This window comes from Mesocricetus auratus, unplaced genomic scaffold, assembly GCF_017639785.1.
Source record: "Mesocricetus auratus isolate SY011 unplaced genomic scaffold, BCM_Maur_2.0 Super-Scaffold_100007, whole genome shotgun sequence".
NCBI classification, from domain to species: Eukaryota; Metazoa; Chordata; class Mammalia; order Rodentia; family Cricetidae; genus Mesocricetus; species Mesocricetus auratus.
The window spans coordinates 49,382,348-49,407,070 of NW_024429191.1; the positions used below are offsets into that span (position 1 = coordinate 49,382,348).

At 50.2% G+C, this 24,723-nt stretch overlaps 2 protein-coding genes and 1 pseudogene across 12 annotated transcripts in view; 2 read left to right on the forward strand and 1 right to left on the reverse strand.

Annotated features, from left to right (window-relative positions):
• Positions 1-1,948: 1,948 nt before the first annotated feature.
• Positions 1,949-20,377, forward strand: Pld2 (phospholipase D2). The gene is made up of 25 exons (XM_005067488.4): positions 1,949-2,091; positions 2,287-2,396; positions 2,484-2,614; positions 2,727-2,869; positions 3,254-3,359; positions 3,447-3,512; positions 3,862-3,920; positions 4,036-4,128; positions 4,217-4,369; positions 5,562-5,711; positions 13,572-13,655; positions 13,781-13,859; positions 15,009-15,119; positions 15,244-15,414; positions 15,938-16,064; positions 16,653-16,771; positions 16,865-16,978; positions 17,110-17,214; positions 17,345-17,433; positions 17,523-17,636; positions 17,790-17,839; positions 18,052-18,186; positions 18,365-18,518; positions 19,115-19,229; positions 19,612-20,377. The coding sequence occupies exons 2-25, from the start codon at positions 2,288-2,290 to the stop codon at positions 19,834-19,836; spliced, it is 2,802 nt and encodes a 933-aa protein (XP_005067545.1). The 5' UTR covers positions 1,949-2,091; position 2,287; the 3' UTR covers positions 19,837-20,377.
• On the reverse strand, positions 6,650-7,190 carry LOC121141390 (annotated as a pseudogene).
• A 3,987-nt stretch (positions 20,378-24,364) lies between the features above and the next one.
• Mink1 (misshapen like kinase 1) overlaps positions 24,365-24,723 on the forward strand; it is a 55,927-nt gene continuing 55,568 nt past the window's right edge. For 9 of the 11 annotated variants that reach the window (XM_040749016.1, XM_040749018.1, XM_040749024.1 and 6 more), the window contains exon 1: positions 24,366-24,615. In XM_040749016.1, coding sequence (XP_040604950.1) covers positions 24,559-24,615 — 57 coding nt within the window. In that variant the 5' untranslated portion in view covers positions 24,366-24,558. Of the gene's footprint in view, positions 24,616-24,723 lie in introns of all 11 variants that reach the window. The other 2 variants (XM_040749017.1, XM_040749019.1) reach the window with 1 other exon arrangement.

Genomic DNA, 24,723 nt, shown 5'->3' on the forward strand with positions numbered 1-24,723 from the left:
CTTTTTTTTTTTTTTTTGAAACAGGGTTTCTCTGTGTAACAACCTTGGCTGGCCTGGAACTCACAAAGATCAGCCTCCTTCTGCTTCCCGAATGCAGAGATTAAAGGCCTGTGCTACCACACCAGGTCAGAGATGTACTATTAGAATTATAATACCATACCTTTCACAATCCTTGGATGGGTAACACTAAGGACCTACAGCATTGGATGTGCACTGTGTAAGCTATGGAGTTAACTATAATAGAAGTACCATTCACAGCCGGGGGTTGGTGGCGCACGCCTTTAATCCCAGCACTCGGGAGGCAGAGGCAGGCGGATCTCTGTGAGTTCGAGGCCAGCCTGGTCTACAAGAGCTAGTTTCAGGACAGCCTCCAAAGCCACAGAGAAACCCTGTCTCAAAAAAAAAAAAAAAAAAAAAAAAAAAAGAAGTACCATTCACTGGTTTTTAGAAATGTAAAATAGACCTGGCTGTGGTGGCACATACCTTTAACACCAGCACACGGAGTTGGAGGTGGGCGACCATCTGAGTCTGAAGCCAGCATGGTCCAGGACAGCCAGGGATACACAGAGAAACCCTGTCTCAACAACAAAACAAAAACAATAAATAAACAAAAAGAAACACTGTCTTGAAAAAAAACACAAAAAAGAATGTAAAATAGAAGAGCCATTTTGGAAGGGGTTTTTATTTTCAACTTTTTCTTTGCTTTTATGTATGTTTTGTGAGTGCAACGTCCATGGAGGCAAGAAGAGGGCATTAGATCCTCTGGAACTGGAGTTACAACTATTTGTGAGCAGCCATATGGATGCTGGGAATCAAACTTAGGTCCTCAGCCAGTGCCCTTAAGCACAGAACTCTCTCTCTCCAGGCCCTTTTTTTTTGGGGGGGGGTGCTTTGCTGAGTGGCCTCAGCAGGCCTCCACTCCCAAGCTTTACAATCCTCTCGCTACATTCTCTTTGCTGCTGGGCTACAAACTGCCAAGCCCAGGTCTTGACGGTCTACTGTAAGTTAAACATGCATTTATATGACCCAGTACTTCCGTTCTGGTTATTTACCGAAGAGAAATGACTGGTACATAAATGTTTATGGGACCTTCATTTCCAGTGGACGAAAACTATAACAATTCAACTTCTTAATTTAGAAGAAAAGAAGGAAGGGAGGGAGGGAGGGAGGGAAGGAAAGAAGGAAGGAAGGATGAATGGAGGACGACCTTTAGGATCTGAAAAAGTTTTTTCTAGACTGGAACTTACAGGCGAGCAGGTTCTGTTCTGTTACTGCACCTCTGAAATCTGCAACTGTGAGAAATCACGTTGCAGATTTCTCATACTGCAACGAACTTGTAGTCACCATCCTTCTGGCTTTTTAATATCTTATCTCCCATCAACAAATATTATCTGTACAGGGCTCAGCTAGGGGACACCAGCAGGTCCTCGCCACCGAGACCAGTTCCGCCCTGATTCAGGCAGCGCTGGAGACCAGACAACCCAAGGCCCGCGCGCGCGCAGTAGAAGAATGTGAGCGGGGTGGATCGCACACTCTGGGGTGCTGGACTTTCCAGCCCGGTACCCCGAGGGCATCCAGCGGGAGAGGACGGCCCTGGGGAGGGGGCGGCCCTGGGAGTGGGCGGGCCGGGCCGGGGCGTCTATAGCGCAGGGCGGGCAGAAGGCGGCGGGGGCGGGACGCGGCTGACGCGCCACCCGCGGAGGTGGGGGGGGGACCGTCCCGCCCCCTAGGGCAGGCCCTAAGCCCCGGTCCCGCCCCGGGCTTCTGGGGTGTGGGCTCTCCGCTGAGTTCTGCTCCCGGTGCTTGCGAACCCGCGCGAGTGCGGGCGCCCGCAGCCAGGGTGAGGGGCCGGAGACCTGGCGCGGCTGAGATCGGGGACGGGGTCCGGCTGGAGCTGCTCCGGCCTTCTGACTCAACCGCACACCCAGATTTCGGGATTTCTCTCCTGGGCGGGGAACGCGTCGTAACTTCCTCATTCCCGCCGGGACCCTCGCTTCCAGCCGGTCTGGCCTGTCTTTGAGCCCAGCTGTCACCGGGATTCCTCCCTTGGACATACCTCGCCCCAGTTCGAAGTCATCCCAGCTTGGCTAGGTGCTTCTTGGACCCTGAATACGGAATGAGAGGCGGGGCTGGGGGTTGCAGAGAGTGGAGGCTAGAGGGGCGTCGGTCTGCAACTACAGAAGTTGGGAGTCAGTTGAATGAGATGGGTGAGGACCGGGTGCGTTAAGATAGGGAAGGGTGTTTCTGTATGGGCGAGTCCCTTCCTGAGGCTTCCTCATATCCTAGGATGACTGCAACCCAGGAGAACCTCTTTCCGTATGGGGACTACCTGGACTCCAGCCAGTTGCACATGGAGCCAGATGAGGTTGACACGCTGAGGGAAGGAGAGGATCCAGGTACAAGGAGATGGCCCCCACAGAAGGGAGGATAGGAATCTGGGGTCTCCTGAGATCTACACCCTTGGACTTTTTTTTCTCTCCCAGCTGATCGAATGCACCCCTTTCTGGCCATCTACGACCTTCAGCCACTGAAAGTGCACCCCTTGGTGTTTGCCCCTGGTGTCCCGGTTACAGCCCAGGTGGTGGGCACTGAAAGATACACCAGTGGATCCAAGGTGTTTGGGCTGGTACCAGGGAGGGTGGGAGCGGGAGGCCTGCCCAAACTGGAGGGTTGGCTTGGGCCGGAAGACCCGGAATACATGACTTTCAGATTCTTATGGCCCCCAGGTGGGAACCTGTACTCTATATTCTGTCCGCCTGACTCATGGTGACTTTACCTGGACAACCAAGAAGAAATTCCGTCACTTTCAGGAGCTGCATCGGGACCTCCAGAGACACAAAGTCTTGATGAGTCTGCTCCCTTTGGCTCGGTGAGTGGGACGAGAGTGCTTTCTGTAAAAGGCAGATAGATATTCCTCACCCCATGGCAGCCTTCACTCCTGTCTGCTTGTCTCAACCCCAACCTATGGTAACCTTTTCTTCCCAACCAGTTTCCTTCTCCCAGCTCTGTGCTGGACCCTGGTTCCCAGGAAACTTTCCCTGCTTGGTTCTCTTTGTCCATGGTACTGTGCCAATATTACAGCCGGGCTGGATGCCCAAAATGTCCTTGGCAACACCCCACCCCACTTGTCTCCATTCCAGGATAGAGACCCTTTCTTCTGCCAGTCTTTCTCCCACTCCAAAGTCCTGTCTCCAGTGTTGCAGGCATCTAGCCTGCCTGCTCTTCTCTGAGCCTTTTCTCATCGCCTGTTTAGCTTTGCTGTGGCCAGTTCTCCAGCCCGAGAGGCAGCCAATGAGGACATTCCCTCCCTACCTCGAGGAGGTTCTGAGGGCTCCACCAGACACACAGCCAGCAAGCAGGTATGACTTAACACCAGGTCCTGTAGCAAGGTGTTGTGATATGTGCAAGTCTCTGGCTACATATGTTTCTTTCCCACCCCCATTCAGAAATACCTGGAAAATTACCTCAACCGCCTCCTGACTATGTCTTTCTATCGAAATTATCATGCCATGGTAAGGTTCAGTGTCTAGATGCCTGGGTGTATCTCTCTTTTCTCTCTCATGCTCTCTCTCTCCTCTCTCTCTCTCTCTCTCTCTCTCTCTCTCTCTCTCTCTCTCTCTGTCTCTCTCTGTCTCTCTCTGGACAGGGTCTTACTGGAAATAACTAATGTAGACCAGGCTAGATTTGAATGGACAGAGATCTACCTGCCTTTGCCTCCCCAAGTGTTGGGAGTAAAAGCCTGTGCCATCATGTCCTAGGATGCCTCGGGTTTTTTAAGTAGATGAGGACAAAGAGGAAGAATAAGTAAGGCCAAGGGGCTGAAAGCCAAGTCTCCCCCTGAGCTTATTTCTTCCTCCACAGACAGAATTTCTAGAAGTCAGTCAACTTTCCTTTATCCCAGACCTCGGCTCCAAAGGACTGTGAGTGTGGGAATCCCCTGCCCAGCCTTCTGCAGGCATCACTCCCCATCTACCTGTTTAAAAAACATGTAGTACGAGTGCCCAGAGTCCTCAACCTTCCCGATTGTCCCCGTAGGGAAGGGGTGATCCGGAAGCGCTCAGGTGGGCATCGAGTTCCTGGCTTCACCTGCTGTGGCCGAGACCAAGTTTGTTATCGATGGTCCAAGAGGTGAGGGCTGGCGCTGAGCAGGGATCTGTGGGCAGCTGAAGAGGGAGGTCTGGAGGACCTGGGTGGTATCAGAGCCCCTCCCCTCCAGGTGGCTGGTGGTGAAGGACTCGTTCCTGTTGTACATGCGCCTGGAGACTGGCACCATCTCATTTGTTCAGCTTTTCGACCCTGGCTTTGAGGTGCAGGTGGGGAAGAGGAGCACAGAGACGCGGTATGGGGTGAGGATCGACACCTCCCACAGGTAAGGCCTCCCTGGTGTGAGAGCCTTCTGTGACCCTGAGGGGAGTTGAGCCAGAGACACCATGGGGAAGAGGAAGCCTCTTCAGTCCTCCATGCTCTGGTCCAGCCAGAGTTTTGAATCAGGGAGCTAGTTAGTCTATCCATATATTTAGGATACTCCTAGAGTAAGGGCCTATCGGGCAGGGGCTTGGAATAAATGGGGAGGGGTGGAGGCTGGAGAAAGAGGAGTGAATAGTGCTCTTGCAGAGGCTCCGAGTTCCGTTCCTTGCACCCACATAGGGTGGCTTATGCCCACCCATAACTGGAGCTTATGCCCACCCATAACTAACTGGAGCTTATGCCCACCCATAACTGGAGCTTATGCCCACCCATAACTAACTGGAGCTTATGCCCACCCATAACTAACTGGAGCTTATGCCCACCCATAACTGGAGCTTATGCCCACCCATAACTGGAGCTTATGCCCACCCATAACTAACTGGAGCTTATGCCCACCCATAACTGGAGCTTATGCCCACCGGTAACTCCATCTCCAGTGAGGCTGATATCCTCTTCTGGATTCTTCATTCACACCTGTACACATGTGCACATGCACACTAAAAACATAAAAAAGAAAAGGAGCCGGGCATGGTAGTGCATACCTGTAATCCCAGCCTTTAGGGGGCTGTGCCAGGAAGACTGTCTCTGTAGAACCTGAGCTCTATAATGGAACTCTGCCTTAAAAAGAAGAGAGAGGGAAGAGGAAGGGAGGAAGGGAGGGAGAGGAGGGAAGGAAGTTAAACTCTGTTTGTTCATTCAACAATGTTATTGTTGAATGAGTGCCCGATACAGTACTGGTCACTGGAAACCCAACTATGAATAAAGCAGATATCTGCACTGTCTGTGGACTCCAGCTTAGGGGCTAATGGGGCAATTAAGAGAAGGTAACAAAGCCGGGCGGTGGTGGCGCACGCCTTTAATCCCAGCACTCGGGAGGCAGAGGCAGGCGGATCTCTGTGAGTTCGAGACCAGCCTGGTCTACAAGAGCTAGTGCCAGGACAGCCTCCAAAGCCACAGAGAAACCCTGTCTCGAAAAAACCAAAAAAAAAAAAAAAAAAAAGAGAGAGAAGGTAACAGACAAAAGGGGGGCTCTCTGGGCAAGACTGTAGGCTGAAGGAGAGGGATTAGTGGTACACCTTCTCTTTTCTGTCCAGGTCCCTGATTCTCAAATGTGGTAGCTACCGGCAGGCACGGTGGTGGGGCCAGGAGATCATGGAGCTGGCACAGGGGCCAGGCAGAGATTTCCTACAGCTACATCGGCATGACAGCTACGCCCCGCCCCGGCCCGGCACCTTGGCCCGGTGGTGAGACCCTGATCTCCCTCCTTTCTGAGCTTCTGTGTGGCTTTCTTGCCTTCTTTGGTACTCTCTGAGTTCATGAGCCTCGTTTGTCTCCTCTGACCTCATGACCCCACTTTTGTACCTCTCATCTCTCTGGCCTCTTACCTCCCTGATTCTCACGAGCATTTTAACCACAGGGAGCTCCCCAAGTGTTTCTGATTTGTTCTATCCCTTCAAGACTTAAGCATTTGAATCGTAAGCGCTTGCTATGTGCTCCATCCAGTACTGGCAGTCAGACACAGGCTTCTCTGGGTTAGGGAAGGAGATGATCTAATTATAAAACAATGTGAACTCACCACCCGGGCGGGCGGTAGATATAGGGGAAGGTGCACAGAGGTTGAGCACCTGTCCAGGGAGGATGTCAGGACAGGCTTCCAGAAAGCATAGCCCTGAGGTTCCTTTAGTAAGGTACAGTGGAGAAGCGCAGTTCAGGCAGAGGGCACAGAAGCTGAATGTTTTGTTGAACAGGGGGACTTATTACAGCTGGAGAGAGGGGAGGTGCCCTCAGTGAAGAGCCTGTGAGTCCGTAGCTCCAGACCCCTCAGAGTCTGGCATGCTGAGCCGGGAGGTTTAGCTTTTACATAGGCAAAAGTGAACAGGAAATGATCTTCTTCCTCGAGGTGGTGCTGAGGGGGTTTGTTTGGTTTTTGCCTTTATTTATTGCCTTACTTTTGCAGTATTGGGATTAAACCTAGGGTATCACCTGTGCTAGGCAACCATTCTGCCACTAAGCTAAAGCTATGTGTTTATGCCTTTGTGTGTGTGCTTGTCTAGGGGTGTGTGTGTGTGTTTGTGTGTAAATCAGAGACTGACCTTTGATGTCTTCCTTTATCACTCTCCACTGGTTTTTTTTTTCTTATATAATGCAATTTACTAACAGAAACTAATTTGAGAAGTCCTGTTCACAGACGGCGACCACAATGACCACCCTTCCTTTGGGTGCCGTCAGAGGGGATGGGGGGTGACATTCTCAATCTGCCCAATCTTCATCCCTGAATGAGCAAGAGCTCTGAGGGCTGACTGGGCTCCAGGTCCAGGGGTCTTGGTCCTGCTTCCTCCCATGGCTCAGAGTCAGATATGCAGGGCAGCAATGCCCAGCTCTTTGCACCTCTGGCCAACATCCTGGGCAGCCTACATGGCTGCATATGGAGATGACTCATCTCTCTCAGCCTTAACCTTTGTTCCAGCGGTCACCCGGCAGATGGTTTCCTCGCCAGAAAGATCGGTAACACGGACAAAGGTGTTGTTGAAGGATGCAAAAATGTGGCAGACACCAAATACGTTCTCTCCCTGGGCTACTTGAGGCCCAAGACTGATGCCCTGTTCTTCTTTCTTTTCCTCCCCCTTGCGAGGTACCATTCTGAACGTTGTCTCCAGACTTCTCCACTGGCACTCTCCACTTTTTAAATTTTTTTTTTTTTTTTTGGTTTTTCGAGACAGGGTTTCTCTGTGGCTTTGGAGGCTGTCCTGGAACTCGTTTGGTAGTCCAGGCTGGTCTCGAACTCACAGAGATCTGCCTGCCTCTGCCTCCCGAGTGCTGGGATTAAAGGCGTGCGCCACCACCGCCGGGCTAAATTTTTATTTTATTATTTTGTGCGTGGGTGTCTCGTGTGCTGGGTACCACATGCATGCAATGCCCTGGAGGCCAGGAAAAGGCATTGGATCCCCTGAAGTTATGGATGACTGTGAGCTACCATGTGGGTCCTGGGAATCGAACTTGGGCCTTAACCATTGCACCATGTCTCCAGCACCTTCACTGTAATTTTTGAGACAGTGCCTCTCGTTGAACCTGAAGCTTACTGATTTGACTGGATTGGCTGGGCAGCAAAGCCCTAAGATCTGCCAGTCTCTGACCCTGCCCCAACACTGGATTTATAGACATGTGCACTGCTCTGCTTGGCTTTCTTTTTTTTTTTTTTTTTTTTTTTGGTTTTTCGAGGCAGGGTTTCTCTGTATTGTTTTGGAGGCTGTCCTGGAACTCGCTTTGTAGACCAGGATGGCCTCGAACTCACAGAGATCCGCCTGCCTCTGCCTCCCGAGTGCTGGGATTAAAGGCGTGCGCCACCAATGCCCGGCCTGCTTGGCTTTCTTATTTTGTGCTAAGGATCTTAACTCAGGTCATCGTGCTGGCACAGCAAACCCCTTACATTGAGTCCAGCATCCCTTTGCCTCTTCCTTCCTTCCTTCCTTCCTTCCTTCCTTCCTTCCTTCCTTCCTTCCTTCCTTTCTTTCTTGTGTGTGAATGGTAGGTGTGTACATGTTAGTGTGTGTGGGTGTGCATGAACATGTGTATGTGTGCACATAAAAGCCAGAGGAGGGGGGCTGGAGAGATGGTTCAGTGGTTAAGAGCACTGACTGTTCTTCCAGAGGTCCTGAGTTCAATTCCTGGCAACCACATGGTGGCTCACAACCATCTTGAATGAAATCTGGTACCCTCTGCTGGCCTGCAGGCAGAAGGCTGTATGCACAATAAATAAATAAAATATTAAAAAAAAACCTTGCTGGGCGTTGGTGGTGCACGCCTTTAATCCCAGCACTCGGGAGGCAGAGGCAGGTGGATCTCTGTGAGTTCAAGGCCAGCCTGGTCTACAGAGTGAGTTCCAGGACAGGCTCCAAAGCCACAGAGAAACCCTGTCTCGAAAAACCAAAAAAAAAAAAAAAAAACCTTAAAAAAAGGCAAGAGGACAACTGAGATTTCTCTGTTTCTCCTCACTTTCATTTTTATTTACTTATCTATTTGATTTATTTAGTTGTGTGTGTGTGTGTGTGTGTGTGTGTGTGTGTGTGTGTGTGTGTGTATGTGTGTGTGGTTTTTCGAGATAGGGTTTCTCTGCAGCTTTGGAGACTGTCCTGGAGCTAGCTCTTATAGACCAGGCTGGTCTCAAACTCACAGAGATCTGCTTGCCTCTTGAGTGCTGGGGTTAAAGGCGTGCACCACCACTGCTCAGCTTTATTTGTTTATTTTTATGTGTATGATTTTTTTGTTGTTGTTTTGTTGTTGTTTTTCTCTGTGGCTTTGGAGGCTGTCCTGGATCTTGCTCTGCAGACCAGGCTGACCTCGAACTCATAGAGATCCACCTGCCTCTGCCTCCCAAGTGCTGGGATTAAAGGCGTGCGCCACCACCACCTGGCCATGTATGAATGTTTTATCTGCATGTATGCACACCGTGTGTGTGCTTGGTGCCCAGTAGTGCCAAAAGGAGAGGTGTCAGATCCCTTGGAACTGTAGTTACAGGTGTTTGTGAGCTGCCATGTGGATGGGTGCTGGGAACCAAATCTGGGTCCTCTGCAAGAGCAGTGTGCTCTCTTTTTTTTTTTTTTTTTTTTTTTTTTTTTTTGGTTTTTCGAGACAAGGTTTCTCTGTGGCTTTGGAGGCTGTCCTGGATCTTGCTCTGCAGACCAGGCTGGCCTCGAACTCACAGAGATCCGCCTGCCTCTGCCTCCCGAGTGCTGGGATTAAAGGCGTGCGCCACCAATGCCCGGCGCCGTGTGCTCTCTTAACTATCTCTCCAGCTCCAGTTCACTTCTTTTTTTTTTTTTTTTTTTTTTTTTTTTTGAGATAGAGTCTTACTGAACCTAGACCTTACTAATTTAACTGTAGTGGCTTGCAGGCAAGTTCTAGGGGTCTGCCTGTGTCTGCCTCCTCAGTGCTGGCATAATAGACCTGTGCTGGCCTCGTTTTGTTTGTCTTTGTAATGCTTGCTAGCTGGGAACTCACTGTGTAGACCAGGTTGGCCTGAAACAGAGGTTCTCCTGGTTCTGGTTCATGAGTGGTAGGATTAGAGGTGTGTGCCACCATGCCTGGCCACACTGGCTTTCTCTGTGGGTACTGGGGATCTGAACTCAGGCCCTCAAACTTATGAAGGGAGCATTTTACTGACTGAATCATTTCTCCAGCCCTCCCAGCTCTTTTTAAACTGTTTTTCTTGTTTACCCCCTTTAAAGATAGTGTTTCATGTAGTTCATGCTGGCCTCCAACATTTGCTCCTTCTTGCCTCCGTTTCTTGCCTCCGTTTCCTTGAGTAGCAGCAGTGATAGGCCTGTACCAGTAGCCCTGCCGGTTTATTATTTATTCATTCATCCTTGGTTTTTTTGAGACTGGAGCTCATGTAGTCCAGGATTACTGTGTAGTCAACGATAACCTTGGCTGCCTGACCCCCGTGCTGGGATTGAAGGCATGTGCCACCGTGTCTGGCTGTGCATTTATTTTATGTGTGTGGCGTGGGCAGAGTCTCACTGTGTTGTAGCCCCAGCAGAACTTTAAGTTAAAGTGTAGATCGAGCTAGGCTTGAACTTGTGGTGATCCTCCTGCTTCTGCCTCATGGGGGAGGGGGTTTAGGTGTACACCACTAGACCTGACCTATCTGTTTAAGACCAGGTCTGACATCGTGGTACAAAATGGCCTGGAACTTGCAAATCCTGCTTCAGCCTCCTGAGCACTGGGATTATAGGTGTATGCTGCCACATATAGCTGAGACTTATTTGTTTATTTTTGTTTTATGTGTTTTGGGTGAATGTCTGTGTATCACATGGGTACCTGATATCCATGGGGCCAGAAGAGGACATTGTATTGCCCCACAACTGGAGTTAAACATTGTTGCAAACTGGATGGTAGTGATGGTGTATGCCTTTAATCACATGCAGAGGCAGGAGGATCTCTGTGAGTTTGAGGGCAGCCTGGTCTACAGAGCAAGTTCCAGGATAACCAAGACTACACAGAGAAACCCTGTCTTGAAAAAAAAAAAACAAAACCAAAAACCAAACAAACAAAAAAACTTGCTAGCTGCCATGTGGGTACTGGGAACTGAACCCAGGTCTTCTGGAAGAACAGCCAGTGCTCTTAGCCAGTGAACCATTTCTCCAGTCCTGATTTATTTTTAATACATTAATAATAGCCACTATTTCTGTGGAGCTTACTGTGTGCCAGGAATGTTCACATATTAACCTTATGGATCCTCTGAACTCTTAACTACGCAAGTACAGTTATCTTGGTTTTATACATGAGTGAATGGAGGCAAGGACATGCTGGGTAACTTACCTAGGGTCATACAACTTGTGAACAGTGGATCTGGGATTTGCATGCAAGCCATTGGAATCAAGACTGCCCTTTACCACCCTCCTAGATGGAGAAGTCAAATGAAAGGGTGTAGCTCAGTGGTAGACTATTTGCCTATCACCAGGGAGACCCTGAACTTGGTGCCCAGCACTTAGAAAAAAAGTTGAGCAGCACAGTAACATATCAGTACAAAAATCCAAGCTAGATGCGGTGATGTACACCTGTAACCCCAGCACTTGAGAGACAACAGGAGGATTGACACAAGTTTGAGGACAAAGTGGACTTCACAGAGTACTAGAGCAGCTAGGGCAAGACCCTGTCTTAAAATAAAAACGGACACACAGAACAATTGTAATTACCACTCTTTACCTCACCCACATTGTTTTGTAGTCCCCCCCCCCACTCCAATTGGTTGCATTTCTCTTTCCAGAAATAACCTTGGCAACAGTTTTGTATCCTCTCTCATCATCTACATATCCTTGTACACATGTACACGTTACCTTTTACTTTAATGTAAATGGGATTGTCAACTCTTATTTTGTGCTTATTATTCTGCCATTTAAAGACTGGACATTTAGGGATTAGAGAGATGGCTCAGTGGTTAAGAGCACTGGCTGCTCTTCCAGAGGACCTGGGTTCCATTCCCAGCACTCACATGGCAGCTCACAACTGCCTAACTCCTGTTCAAGGGGATCCGACACCTTCACACAGACATGAATGCAGACAAAACACCAATGCACATAAAATTAAATAAAATCTTTTTTAAAAAGATTGGACATTTAGGGTTTTTTTCCCTGTCTTTAAGATAATGTTCCCCCTAGCTGGGCGTTGGTGGCGCCTGCCTTTAATCCCAGCACTTGGGAGGCAGAGACAGGTGGATCTCTGTGAGTTTGAGACCAGCCTGGTCTACAAGAACTAGTTCCAGAACAGGCTCCAAAGCCACTGAGAAACCCTGTCTCGAAAACACAATGTCCCCCCAAACATAATCTTTACCTAAATATTTAGAATATGTATTCCTGGAAATACAGTTACTGGCTGGTGAAATGGCTCAGCAGGTAAAGGCACTTTGCCAAGCTTGATGACCTGAATTTGATCCTTGGGATCCACACAGTGTAAGACTACTGACCTCCTGAAATTGTCTAGGCCTTCACAGTTGTGCTGTGAAACATGTATTCCCCCCCCCCAAATAAATCAATGTAATACTTTTTTTACGAGACAGGGTTTCTCTGTATTGTTTTGGAGGCTATTGGTCCAGCCTGGCCTCGAACTCACAGAGATCCGCCTGCCTCTGCCTCCTGAGTGCTGGGATTAAAGGCATGCGCCACCACCGCCCGGCGTAATAAATTTTTTTTAAAGGTACAGGCTAAGGGCTGGTGAGGTGACTCAAGGGGTTGAGCGCACTGGTTGCTCTTCCAGAGATCCTGAGTTTGGATTCCCAGCAACCACATGATGTTGGCTCACAGACATCTATGGTGAGGTCTGGTGCCCTCTTCTGGCAAGCAGGCATGCATTCAGAAAGAACACTACGCATAGTGAATAGATAAATCTTTTTTTTAAAAAATGATACAGGTCTTGAGATATGGCTCAGCTGTTAGAGACTAGGCTCACAGCAACAACAACAAAAAAATGATACAGGCTAGGTATGGTGATGTACACCTTTAATCTCAGCACTAGGGAGGCAGAGACAGGTGTATCTCTGCGAGTTCAAGTTTAGCCTGGTCTACTTAGGTGGTTTTAGACTATCAGGCTGCAGAGTCAGGTCCTGTCAAAAAACAAAACAAAAACAAAAAAAGTCATTATATGTTTTTAATGGCATTAAAGAGTATGATTTGAAAATTATTTGAGGTTTATGTTGGCTGGATGTAGCTCAACAGTAGACCCCTGGCATGGGGCATGTACAGAGTACTGAGTTCGGTCCCTAAGCAGTTCAGGAAAAATAAAACAACAACAACAACAACAAAAACTAGTATGTGCTTTTAACATTGTGACTGTTACTGTAGACTCATCTTCTAAATAGTCAACTGGGAATGGTGGTGTAAGCCTGTAATCCCAGCACTCAGAGGCCAGGGCAGTAGGGTCAAAACTTGAGGACTACAGTGAGACCTTGTCTCAAAATACCAGGAAAAAAGTCAATAGCCAGTCTGTGAGAATGTTGGCTTCTTCATATGCTGCTACTGTGTTACAGATGACTTTCTTTCCTGCTTCTGCCTCCCAAGTGCTACAATTAAAGTCATGTGCTGCCATGCCCAGTTCTTTTGGTATTTTTGAGACAGAGTCTTACTATGTGGCCCAAGCTTGTTTCAAACTTTCAGTAAGTAACCCTCTGGCCTCAGCCTGGGATTACAGGCCCGTGTGCCACACCCTGCCCTAATTTCTCCTGCGTTAGTGAACTCAGGTCTTACCCTATGACTGTCTTATACCTGCTGTGAACCGTCAGTTCTTACTCTTGGCTCACTCTTCAGCTGGCTTCTGTGCTTCCCATTTGCTTCTTACTGTCTTGCTGGAGCTGCTAATTGTGTGATGTATTCATCCTTGCCATCTTTGGTGAGTTTCTTTAACTTGTTGTGTTTGGTCATTTTCATTTGCTCACACTGGCACATCACACTGATTAATACCACTTGATGTATTTGATGCACTCTAACCTCTCTGATCATTCCTGATCTTTGACCCTACTGTCACCTCTGACCCATGACTATCCTCCGGTCTTCACTCTCCAGAACTTTCTGGCTTCTGATTCCCCTGACCTCCTTGGCTTGGCCTCCCCCCAGGTTTGTGAATGGGGCAGGTTACTTTGCTGCTGTGGCAGATGCCATCCTGCGAGCTCGGGAGGAGATTTTCATCACCGACTGGTGGTGAGTGAGGCCACGTGCACGGGAGAAGGGGAAGTATGGAGGGTGGGGGCAGAGCAGCACATGGGCCGGAGGGTAGGGGCTGTCTTGAGCTTAGCTTGCTCCTTACCCACTGCCCTGACTTGTAGGTTGAGCCCTGAGGTTTACCTGAAGCGTCCAGCCCACTCAGACGACTGGAGACTGGACATTATGCTCAAGAGGAAGGCGGTGAGGAGTGGTTGGCTGGGGGGGGAGTTAATTAGGACTTCAGCAGGAGTCTTCCAAGGAGAAGGTTGGGAATCTGGGGCTTCAGCACCAGGAATTGTCCCTTCCTTGTCTCAGTGTTTGTCAGCAGTCACCTCCTGGTTTCCTCTTCCGGGTACTAGCATAGACTAGGTTCCCAATACTCAGACCTTTTGTGTGATACTCGGGGGTGTAGATGTCTGTGTCTTTTTGTTGAGCAACATCACAAGTTCCAGAACAAAATCATGGCACCTGTCATACATCAAACATTTGTGAGTGCTTTGGAGTTTTGGGGGGTTGTTTGTTTGGGTTTTTTTGTTTGTTTGTTTTTTGTTTTCTGAGACAGGGTCTCTCGTTTCTCTGTATTGTTTTGGAGGCTGTCCTGGAACTTGCCTGTATACCAGGCTAGTCTCAAACTCACAGAGATCCACCTGCCTCTGCCTCCCGAGTGCTGGGATTAAAGGCGTGCGCCGCCAATGCCTGGCTGAGTGCTTTGGTTTTAAAGCAGGGTCTCACAATACAGTCCTGGCTGGCCTTGAACTCTCTATATAGACCAGGCTGGCAAACTCAGAGATCTGCCTGCCTCTGCCTCCTCAGCGCTGGGATTAAAAGTGTCTGCCATCGCACCTGGCATTTGTGAATGTTGATGTGGATGTCGAAAAGAGAAAGGGTCCATGGGTGATGGAAGGTGAATGGATAGGTGGTAGAAAAGAAAATGGGTGTGGAGGCACCCACCTGTAATCCCAGCACTTGGGAGATGGGAGACAGCAGGGTTAGGAGTTGAAGGTTTGCTGTATAATGAGTAGTATACCATCCTAGACTAAAGTCTGTGTCTCCAAAGAGGGGGGGAAACAACAGGGAGATGGATGGAAGGATATGACTTGGGAAGGTGGAGGTGATTGGCAAGAACGACAGACAGGAGTTATGAAGAAGAGCAAATAATTGGGAAGATGGCTGGCTAGATTATGAAAGATGGGTGGACAGATGAGTGGGTGAGCTGTTTGCTGTAAGCTCCATGACAGGTGCACGTGGGAGAGCATCCAGGAAGGGTGGAGGGACACACAGGAATCCCGAGCATGGATAGGGGCCACTAGAGGAGAGGCACTAGGGTTTGATTTCCCCACTTACCACCAGGAAGAAGGTGTCCGTGTATCCATACTGCTGTTTAAGGAAGTGGAACTGGCCTTAGGCATCAACAGTGGCTATAGCAAGAGGGTGCTGATGCTGCTGCACCCCAACATAAAGGTGATGTTCGGGTCACTTCCCATCCTCTCAACCCTTCCTCTCCCTAAAAAGTCCCATCCTCCATCTTTTCCTGCCCTGTCCTCTCACCTAAACCCCTCCCGTGTACTCCTCCACACTGCTCTAGGTGATGCGCCACCCAGACTTTGTGACTTTGTGGGCCCATCATGAGAAGCTCCTGGTGATAGACCAAGTAGTGGCTTTCTTAGGGGGGCTGGACCTTGCCTATGGCCGCTGGGATGATGTGCAATACCGACTGACTGACCTTGGGGACCCTTCTGAATCTGCAGATTCACAGGTAATTGCCCCAAGGCCATCCTGAGCCCCCCCAAACCCAGGTACTCTTTTACACCCTTCCCAGCACTGCTGACCTGCAGAGTTCCTCAGCCATTCAGAGACTCCAGGAAGCTATGCTACTGTTTCTGAGACAGGGCCTAACTATATAGCTCAAGCTATCCAAAATCTGTCATCTTGTCTCAGCTTCCAGATTGCTGAGATTATAGGCATGTGCCACTATGTCTGTCAAGGAATGGATTTCAAAATATTGTCGTGTGGTCCACATTTGTAATTCCAGCCTTGAGGAAACTCAGGCAGGAGGAGTTCAGCCTGGGACAGGGATGGACACACACACACACACACACACACACACACACACACACACACACACGTGTAAAACGCACTCTTTTCCTCCAGTTTTACTGACTCTAGCTGCAATTGAGGGGGAGGATGGGGGCCAGACTCTCTGGAGTAGTGCACAGTCTTCTCTTAGGCCTGTTTCCGTAACCTCACCTTTGCCTGGACGTGGTGTAACCCTCCCACAGGCTCCCACACCAGGTGCAGACCCTGCGGCCACCCCAGACCTGTCGTGTAACCGATTCTTCTGGCTGGGAAAGGACTACAGCAATCTCATCACCAAGGACTGGGTGCAGCTGGACCGGCCTTTTGAAGGTGAGGCTCCCTCCCGAGAGGCCTCCAGGAGCTGACAGACCTGGGACTACGCATGAGATGAAATGAGTCACAAACAGTTCGGCCTTCCCTCTGGAAGGTTCCTCCTCAATATCTCTTCCTCTTCCTCCTTGTCTTAGTCAGGGTCACTACTGCTGCTACAAAACACCATGACAAAAAGCAAGCTGGGGAGGAGAGGGTTTATTTGGCTTACACTTCCACATCATTGTTCATCATCAAAGGAAGTCAGGACAGGAACTCAAGCATGGCAGCAACTTGGAGGCAGGAGTCCAAGAGGGGTGCTTCTTACTGGCTTGCTTGCTGGCTTGCTCAGCCTGCTTCCTTATAGAACCCAGGACCACCAGCCCAGGGGTGGTCCTACCCACAATGGGCTGGGCCCTCCCACATCAATCACTAATAGGAAAATGCCCTACAAGCTTGCCTAGTCTTACAGAGGCATTTTCTCAATTGAGGTTCCCTCCTTTCTGATGACTCTAGCTTGAGTCAAGTTGACAAGCCAGCACACTCCTGTTCCAAATATCCCCAACACACAAGCCCTAACTTCTACCTTAACTCTCCTGGGACTTCCAGATTTTATTGACAGGGAGACCACACCCAGGATGCCGTGGAGGGATGTTGGAGTGGTCGTACATGGTGCAGCTGCTCGGGACCTTGCCCGGCACTTCATCCAGCGCTGGAACTTCACGAAGGTGCTGACTCTCTCCAGGGTTACTGGAGGGAGGGAGGGAAAAGCCAGGTTCAGCTTACCACCTTCTGCTGACTCTGCTGTTCCTTCATGGCAGACCACCAAGGCCAAGTACAAGATACCCGTGTACCCCTACCTGCTGCCCAAGTCCACCAGCACTGCAAACCATCTCCCTTTCACAATCCCAGGCGGGCAGTGCACCACTGTGCAGGTGACATTCCCGATCAGCCAGCCACCCCCCATTAGCCCTTGGCTCATCTTCTTTCCCTGAACCCTGCCCCCAATATAGCCAGTTTCTCCTTTCTCCGGCTTAAAAGCCACATTCTCTTCACCATCCCATAGGTCTTAAGGTCTGTGGACCGGTGGTCAGCAGGGACCTTGGAGAACTCCATCCTCAATGCCTACCTACATACCATTAGAGAGAGCCAGCACTTTCTGTACATTGAGGTCTGACTGAGGCTACGTGGAGGGAGGGAATGGGAAGGATGAGGGCCTGGCTGGGTGTGAAGCAAATGCAGGACTGGGGCCAGAGGTCAGGGCTGGGACGCTGATGTCTCTCTTTTGATCCCTGCCCCAGAATCAGTTCTTCATTAGCTGCTCAGATGGGCGTACCGTTCTGAACAAGGTGGGCGATGAGATTGTGGACAGAGTACTGCAGGCCCACAAGTAAGGTGGCGATGGGGGCATTGCGGAAGCCCAGGCGGAGGGGTTGGATTCGTTTGGGCACCATCACACCTCTGGCTGTTATCTCCCAGACAGGGGCAGTGTTTCCGAGTCTACGTGCTTTTGCCTTTGCTCCCTGGCTTTGAGGGTGACATCTCCACAGGGGGTGGCAACTCCATCCAGGCCATTCTGCACTTCACTTACAGGTAGCCCCTTCCCCACAGCCAGATTTGCTCTTCACTGCCCCTTCGTACTGGCATCCTCTCCACCCTGTCCTGACGGCTCCCTGCAGGGACTCTGGAGGCCTTCCCTTCCTCCTCCTCCAGCCTCTGCCTCCCGCACCCTTTCTTTTCTCTCAGGACCCTGTGTCGTGGGGAATATTCAATCTTACATCGTCTCAAAGCAGCCAGTGAGTGCTGGGGCCTCAAGCCCTGGACCCCTGGCAGGGAGGCAGCTTGGGTAGCTGGGGTCCTGGGAACCAGGGAAGTAAACTGTTGTTCCTGCATGCTCTTCAGACTGCAGGTGGCTTGTCACTGCTGGGAGCGAGAGGTGGGATGAAGTCCCGTCCACTCACAGCAGACACCTCTCACTTCACTGCCCCTCCGTATCTCTCGTGTACAGTGGGGACAGCGTGGCGGGATTACATATCCATCTGTGGGCTTCGTACACATGGAGAGCTGGGCGGGCACCCGGTTTCGGAGCTCATCTATATCCACAGCAAGATGCTCATTGCAGATGACAGGAGAGTCATCATTGGTCAGTGCTGCACCTGGTCCTGTCAGGAGAGGCTGGAGGGTCAGAGGGTGATGCAATCTGCAGCTGAAGCTCACAGTGACTGGGGGGCTTCAGGCTAGTGCTCTGGTAAAGGTGATGAGGTGTTGGGGAGGCCCTCCTGGGCCCAAATAGACACAGTGTGCCCTGAAACTCATCCCAGGTTCTGCGAACATCAACGACAGGAGCTTGCTGGGAAAACGGGACAGTGAGCTAGCTATACTGATTGAGGATACAGAAATGGAGCCATCCCTCATGGACGGGGTGGAGTACCAGGCAGGCAGGTTTGCCTTGAGTTTGCGGAAGCACTGTTTCAGGTAGGAGTCCGGGAGTGCGCAGGTGGATTGGGGGCAGTGGGAGGGGCTGCCTTTTGAGCTAGATATGTTGGCTTCCTGGAGCTGGTACCAGATTTACCAGACTCATCCTGTTAAGGTAGCAGCCTATTAGGAACATATACATACAGGAAGTTGCTATGTAGCATAGGCTGACCTTGAACTCTTGATCCCCCGCCACTGCCTTCCAAGTGCTGGTATTGATTATAGGCACAAGTCACCATGCCCAGCTAAAGTAGTTTAAATAAAGATTTATTTATTTTATGTATATGGTGCTGTCTACACATACAGCCTACATGCCAGAAGAGAAGAGCATCAGATCTCATTATAGATGATTGTGAGCCATCACGTGGTTGCTGGGAATTGAACTCAGGACCTCTGGAAGGGTAGCCAGTGCTCTTAACTGATGAGCCATCTCTCCAGCCCAAGTAGTTGTTTTTTTTTTAAACATCAAAGGAAGATAAATCAAAGCCCCACTAGCTTCACCGACACTGTTACCATTTGTCACATCTGCTTAGAAGTACCAGGGGTTAGGGTTCTTTAAGGAGTTCAATTTGGCCATTGGTACCGTTCTTCCATAGTGTGATTCTTGGGGCAAATACTCGGCCAGACCTGGATCTCCGAGACCCTGTCTGTGATGACTTCTTCCAGCTGTGGCAAGAAATAGCTGAGAACAATGCAAACATCTATGAGCAGGTAGAGGCTGAGGGGGGTCTGGCCTGAGGAATTGGTGGGTTATCCTGTCCAGAAGGGAGATGAGGGTCTGGGGAGCGTTTCCTATTAGGATTCCGTAGGCCAGGGGTACTGGGAGGTAGTATAGGGAACAAGGGGTCCAGCCCAGGCAGCTCAGACTCTGGGGACTCTAATCTCCCTGGTCATCCCCGCCTCCTCCGAGACAGGGTTTCTCTGTGTAACACTTTCGGCTGTCCTGGAACTCCACTCTGTAGACCAGGATGACCTCGAACTCACAGAGATCTGCCTGCCTCTGTTTCCCTTATGCTGGGATTAAAGGTGTGACCACCACCTGGGTTAATCTCCCTAATCTTAATTGGCTCCTATGTCCTCCCTTCTACCCTAGATCTTCCGCTGCCTGCCCTCCAACGCCACTCGTTCCCTTCGGACTCTCCGGGAGTATGTGGCAGTGGAGCCCTTGGCCACGGTCAGCCCTTCTTTGGCCCAATCTGAACTGGCCCACATCCAGGGCCACTTAGTTCACTTCCCCCTCAAGTTTCTGGAGGATGAGTCCTTGCTGCCCCCTCTGGGGAGCAAGGAAGGCATGATACCTTTAGAAGTGTGGACATAGCTGAGGCTTCAGCCTGGCAGCAGCCATAGCCGCCAGGCTCCACTGTGCCTGATCCTTGCCCCAAACCCTGAGGTCCGAGGGCAGCATTCTTTGATCCTTAGGGAGGGCATCTCTGAGGAGTACTAAAGAATCACAGAGGACCTTTACTTTGAGAAGTAACCCAAGGGAGCACTCCCAAGCCTGGCCTGGGGAGGCAGGAGAGAGTTCTGGAGAGGTCTGCCCTCTCACCACCTAGTTCAAACCACTGCTCACAGAAGCCTAACTCTTACTAGAAGGAAGGCCTGAGGTCAAGCCTTTTATTCCAGGAAAAGGGGCTCCGCCCTGGGTCCTCCTCATCTCACTCTTCCTTCTGCCCTTGAACCCCCTATGTGCCCCAGGGCCTTTCCCAGCCCATTGCTGCCAAGATAGGGTCACTTTTGACTCCATACAGCCCCTGCCAACGGTGGTGGGGAGACACCGTAGCTGCCTCCACCAGCCTCCTGACAGACACTAACTTTGTACCAGTTCATCAAGCATTTCATAAATAAAAGTGTAGAAAAGGCCCATGCCTCTTCTTGGCAGAGAGGAGTGTTGCTATAGGCTCTCCCTGCCTGCACAGGACACTCATCCTCACCTTCTCTCTGCCTCAATTCCTGTTTATTTCTTCTGTCCAAATCTCTGTGCTTCTTAGCAACAGCTTCCCGAGTTCATTCACCTAATTCCTGAAGGAAGATCAGAGCCAAACTCTGTGTGTGTGTGTGTGTGTACATATATATTCATAACTTTTCCTATGTCTGAGGTATTTCGCAATTAGAAAATGTTGAACATGGTAGCCACAGAAGCTGAAGAAACTCAGAGAAGTGGAGGATTTAGTAAGGCTAATACGTGGGGGTGGGTAATGATGTGATGTGAGGACATTAGATTGCTGTCCCATCCCCTATGAGTGTGACCCTCTAATTCTCTCAAGAAGTGACCCCACGGCCAGCCAAATAGTTCAGCACAAGAAAGTGCTTACTGTCAACCCTGATGACTTGAGTTTGAGCCCCACGACCCACATGGTGGAAGGAGAGAACAGATTCCTAAAAGTTGTCCTCTGACCTTCACACACAGGCCAGGGTACAAGCGCACACACACACACACACACACACACACACACACACACACACACACACCCAGTGTACCTCAGAACAGATATATGAACATGCACACACATACAATAAAACACTAATATCCAAGAAATCCCCCTCCTACACACAGCAGTTCCAGGTACTAATTGGCATCTAATGCATTAATTAGTCTCATTGTCAGCACTTAAATATCTCCTTCCCTGGGGGGACCATCACTTAACTGTAAGGTGGAGACAGCAGTTGCCCCAAGCTGAGCGGGTGTGTGTGTGTGTGTGTGTGTGTGTGTGTGTGTGTGTGTGTAGACTGGCTTCTGTTTCACACAGCAGCCTTCTAGTTCTTAGTCTTGGAGTGTTTGAAGACCAGCATGGCTGCCCGCAATCCTGCTTCTGCTTTATGCTCAGCTACTACAGGGTCTTGCTGTACAACTCAGGCATCCTTGAGCCGCATGCCTCAGCCTCCCGAGGGCAAGGACTGCACTAGTAAACAAGCCCAGCTGAACTTCAGAGTCTTGATAAGAGGCTAACAGTGTAGGGGAGGAAGGAAGGTAGCCACCCTGTCTCAATACAAACAAGAACCAGCTCCCACCAGTCTTGCTTTCTCCCCTCCCCACTCCAGGGATTGCATGGCCTCATGAAGTGAAGGTGGCCATTTATCCCGTCCCCAAGGTGTTGATTTGCTCATTTGTTTATTAATTATCTTTATCAAACATCCCATGAATCTGGCATCAGAAAATTTATTAAGTATAAGTATAAGTGACTCACTATTATTAATTCATTTTAGACAGAATCTTTTTTAAAAAGATTTATTATGTATACAGTGTTCTACCTTCATGTATGCCTGCAGGCCAGAAGTGGGCACCATGTGGTTGCTGGGAATTGAACTCAGGACCTCTGGAAGAGCAGTCAATGCTCTTAACCTCTGAGCCATCTCTCCAGCCCTAGACAGAATTTTGATGGCTTGAAATTCACTGTGTAGACCAGGCTGGCCATGAACTTGCTGTGATCTTCCTGCCTTTGCCTCCCAAGTGCTGGGATTACAGGCATACACCACACCTGGATTTTTGTTTATTTCTTAAAACAAGGTCCCATATAGCACTGGCTGGCCTGGATCTCACTCTGTAGCCCAGGCTGAACTTGTATTTGCAGGATTCCTTTTGCCTTAGCCTCCAGAATATGGTGAGTGTTTGGCCACAACACCTAGTTTCTAACCTCCCTAATATCTATTTTATAGATAATTAGAATTGGGTTAAACAATTAGAGGGATTAGTGATTTGCCTACAGCAGCCACTTCAAATTTTGTTTCTCCTACTATACAATGGTCTTGACCTTGAACTACTGTGTTGTCTATTAGGCAACAGAAGCCATGATGCAATTTAGCCTTCCCAAATCATCTGAAGGTGCCAGACCCTGTGCTGGACAAGACTGACATCATTTCTGGGTAGATTTACATACTTAAAATTCATAGTATCAAATGTTACCAAAGCCCTCAGGCGGCTAAAACAGAAGAGCCAAACTCACTAGATCAACAAAGATTTCAGGACCAGCAAAATGCCTGTCTCATCAAGCCTGGTGACATGAATACACTGAGGTAGCCCTTTGACCTCCATATGTGCACTGTAGCACTCGAGCATGCGCACAAATACATGAAACAAAATTTTGTAAAAGGCCGGGCCGTGGTGGCACACACCTTTAATCCCAGCACTCGGGAGGCAGAGGCAGGAGGATCTCTGTGAGTTCGAGGCTGGGCTGGACCGACAGACTCCAAAACAATACAGAGAAACCCTGTCTCGTAAAAACCAAAAAAAAAAAAATTTGTAAAAGAAAAATCATGGCGGGAACCTGGAAGCAGGAGCTGAAGTTGACATAAAACTAGCCGACCCAACTGGAAGTCGGAGAATACTCCAAGGGAAAGAAAACCAAGTGCAAAGACAGAGGAGAGATGTTGAGTTATGGGAGCTTCAAGTAGAGTGTATTTCAGTACAGCTGGAACAAGTGAGCTTATTAAAACATAAGACCAAAAAAAAAAAAAGAAAACAAAATACACAAAGCCAGAGAAACGGACAGGATCGTGAAAGTCTTTGATATCTCTACCCACAAAGCAGCGGGAGTCAGCAAGGGTGGTCTTACTCATTTTTCTTTTCAGATAGTCACTACATAACCCAAGCTAACAGAAAATGAAGTCCTCCTGCCTCAGCTTCTTGAGTGGTGGGGTTCGGAAAACCGTTGTAAACAGGAGAATGATGTCAGATTTAAGTCTAGGAAAATCACTTCTGGATATGAAGAACTGACCGGAGGGTGCCAGGCAGAGGGGCCATGTGGGAGGTTGACAGAATAACGGGGGCTTGAATATCAGGGGCACGGTAAGCATCCAAATGTGCCAACAAGGCTCCAGAGAATTCAAACTCATCTAAGTGATGTTTATATTAAGACTGGAAACGGGGATTTTTCAGAGGGAGTACTAATGTCGGAAGAGGTCTCAAGACAGGCAGAGAACCTTCTCCCCTCAACTCCATAGGGAAAGAAGAGCCCACAGAGGCAAATTCACTTGTTCAAAGCCACACGGTACACTGGTCAGTGGCAGAACATGACTGTCTATATAGTTACAAAGCATGACCCATCCTCTAGTGAGACTAACCGGCTGGAGATGCTGTGTCAACATGTGTATCAGATCTAAGGTGCTGGAAGAAAACGTGAAGGGATTGGATACAGTTTCTTCCTCTTCTTTTGCCACTAGCAACTCCAGCGATAGTCCCTTCCTGCACAACACTGTGTTAAGAGAAGCAGAGATAAACGTGTGCAGTCGGAGTGCCTATCCTAACGGCCGAGATCCGCTTCCAACATCCCTACTCCAGCCAGGAAAGGGAGTAAAGGGCAGACAGTACCCCCTCCTTCCCTCCCACGTGGTTTCTCCAGCCAACTTCTCACGGAGAGGCCCCTCCCTCAGCGGCTCCACAGTTGCCATGGCAATTGGGTGGGTGGACAGCCCGTCCTATCTAGAGGCCACCAGCCCTCGCGTGGGGAGTTACCATAACAACCCCCTAGTAATAGAGGGGGTTGGGTCCCGCCTCCCTTCCCCCGCAAATAGAAAGGTGGGTGGTTTGATTGGCAGCTGGGCACACGAAAGAAAGAAGGGAAGGAAAGGAGTCAAGTAAAAAATCAAGGAAAGAATTAGGGGAGAGGAGGCTAATAATAATAATAATAATAAATAATAATAATATAAATAAAAGGGGAAAGTAAGGGAAGGTGTGTGCGCACGCGCACCAGCAGGTGGGCACGCTCCTTGCATGCCAGGCTCCCGCGAGGCTCGGCCGGCGCGCGCCCTCCGCCCGCTCTCCTGCGCCTGCGCGCAGGTGTCGGCGCCCGGCGGGAGGGGGCGCCCGGCGCGCTCGCGTCACGGCCCGCTCGACGCGTGCGCAGGGCAGCCGGCGGCTCGGGTTGCAGGAGCGCGGGTGAGAGCGCCTGTCAGCCGCTGGGTCGGTCCTCCCGCTGGCCCTCCCCCTCCCCGGCCTTCGGGGCAGGCGCGGTGGAGCCCGCCCCCCGGGTCCCCCGATGGGGGAGAAACGGCGACGGAGGCAGCGAAGTGAGCGAGCCGGAGCGTGAGCGGCCCTGCGGCGGCCATGGGCGACCCAGCCCCCGCCCGCAGCCTGGACGACATCGACCTGTCCGCCCTGAGGGTGAGCGCCGCCCCCAGCCTCGGCCCCGCGACTCCTGCCCCTCTCCCCGGCTCGCGCCGCCCGGGCCCCCACCCTCTGCAGATTCTGGGAGCCAGTTCGGTCCCCACC

Coding starts and splice junctions, on each gene's coding strand:
- Pld2 (XM_005067488.4), top strand. CDS start 2,288: ATGACTGCAACCCAGGAGAACCTCTTTCCGTATGGGGACTACCTGGAC. Junction 3,513..3,861: donor ATCGAAATTATCATGCCATG/GTAAGGTTCAGT, acceptor CTTCCTCCACAG/ACAGAATTTCTAGAAGTCAG. Junction 19,230..19,611: donor ATGCAAACATCTATGAGCAG/GTAGAGGCTGAG, acceptor CTTCTACCCTAG/ATCTTCCGCTGCCTGCCCTC.